General features: G+C 52.8%; 1 protein-coding gene across 1 annotated transcript in view; it reads right to left on the bottom strand.

The window, feature by feature from the left end:
• The window catches only part of LOC119295660, a 10,244-nt gene extending 9,705 nt beyond the window's left edge, over positions 1–539 (bottom strand). Inside the window, exon 1 of the mRNA XM_037574100.1 lies at positions 38–539. Within this exon, the coding sequence (XP_037429997.1) occupies positions 38–406 (369 nt within the window). The 5' untranslated portion in view covers positions 407–539. The remainder of the gene's footprint in view (positions 1–37) is intronic.
• Positions 540–1,099: the final 560 nt, after the last annotated feature.

Genomic DNA, 1,099 nt, shown 5'->3' with positions numbered 1-1,099 from the left:
GGGGGGGTCAAAAAAAACATGGGAGGGGGAGGCTCACCGGCGGCGCCGAGCAGACGTATGCCCATCCTCCCTCCTTCCACTCAACGGCACACGGCCCGCGCCCGCAAATGCACAGCTTCTCACGGAAAGCCGAGTGTGCCAGCGCAACCGTCGGCGGCGTCAAGCTCTGCTCGGCGCGGCGCGTGACCTGGTCTAGGTTTCGCTCCATCTCCTCTGCGACGAGAAAGAAAAGGTCATCATCGTCATCCGTGTTGCCGTCGCCGCTGGGGAAATCGAGCTGCCGCCTCACGGGGAGGGGGGCTGCGTCGGGGACCGCCGCCGCCGTGGCTGCGAGGGATGGGGAGCGGATGGGAGCTGGAGTGCGGCAGGAAGCGATGCTCTCCGCGTAGGTGGTGGCACTGCTCATTCTTGCGTCGTCTCGTCCCCCTTGCTCTCTCTCTCTCTCTCTCCGTCCTCCGCGATCACATCACATTCTCTCTCTCTGGCCTCTAGGATTCTCTTCTCTCTCTAGCCTCTGGCGTGTTGCCGTTGGAAAGAGCGAATCGTAGTTTTCCGTGCATGAACTCGCCAGACGAGTGCATTATTGGGCACGCTTGGTTGAGAGCCAAAATTTCGCTAGCAAACATTTGGTAACTTTAAGATTTTTCAAAATCCATAAGTTTTTAATTGTTTGAATTGCTTACCACATATATTACATGACAAAATTGACAAGTTTTTTGCGAACCAACATGTGATTGGATGGTTAGAGGGACTGTGTTATCCCAGTCCAAGTCCTGGTGCTCCCATTTATTTCTGGGTTTATTTCAGGATTTTCGGCGATGCGCATTCAGTGGGAGGAGACGTTCCCGTCGACGATGAAGTGCCTATGATGACTTCGCAAATTTTAAGATGATATGTCGACTCAGTCTTTCGGAGGTGCTCATAAAGGTAGGGTGCGTGTGTGTGCGTTCATAGGGTGAGTGTATGCGCGTGTATATTAGCGCTTGCGTCTGTATTGTGTTAAAAAAATTGACAAGCTTTATGAGGTTACCCAGCAGGATGGGTGGAAAACCAATTGATAGCCAATTTTTTGCCTCTACTCAGAGCAACTTTAACCGAG

Source organism: Triticum dicoccoides, chromosome 4B, assembly GCF_002162155.2.
Source record: "Triticum dicoccoides isolate Atlit2015 ecotype Zavitan chromosome 4B, WEW_v2.0, whole genome shotgun sequence".
Lineage (NCBI taxonomy): Eukaryota > Viridiplantae > Streptophyta > Magnoliopsida > Poales > Poaceae > Triticum > Triticum dicoccoides.
Note: the sequence above shows the minus strand (reverse complement) of the source record. Positions and strands in the feature narration are given on the sequence as shown.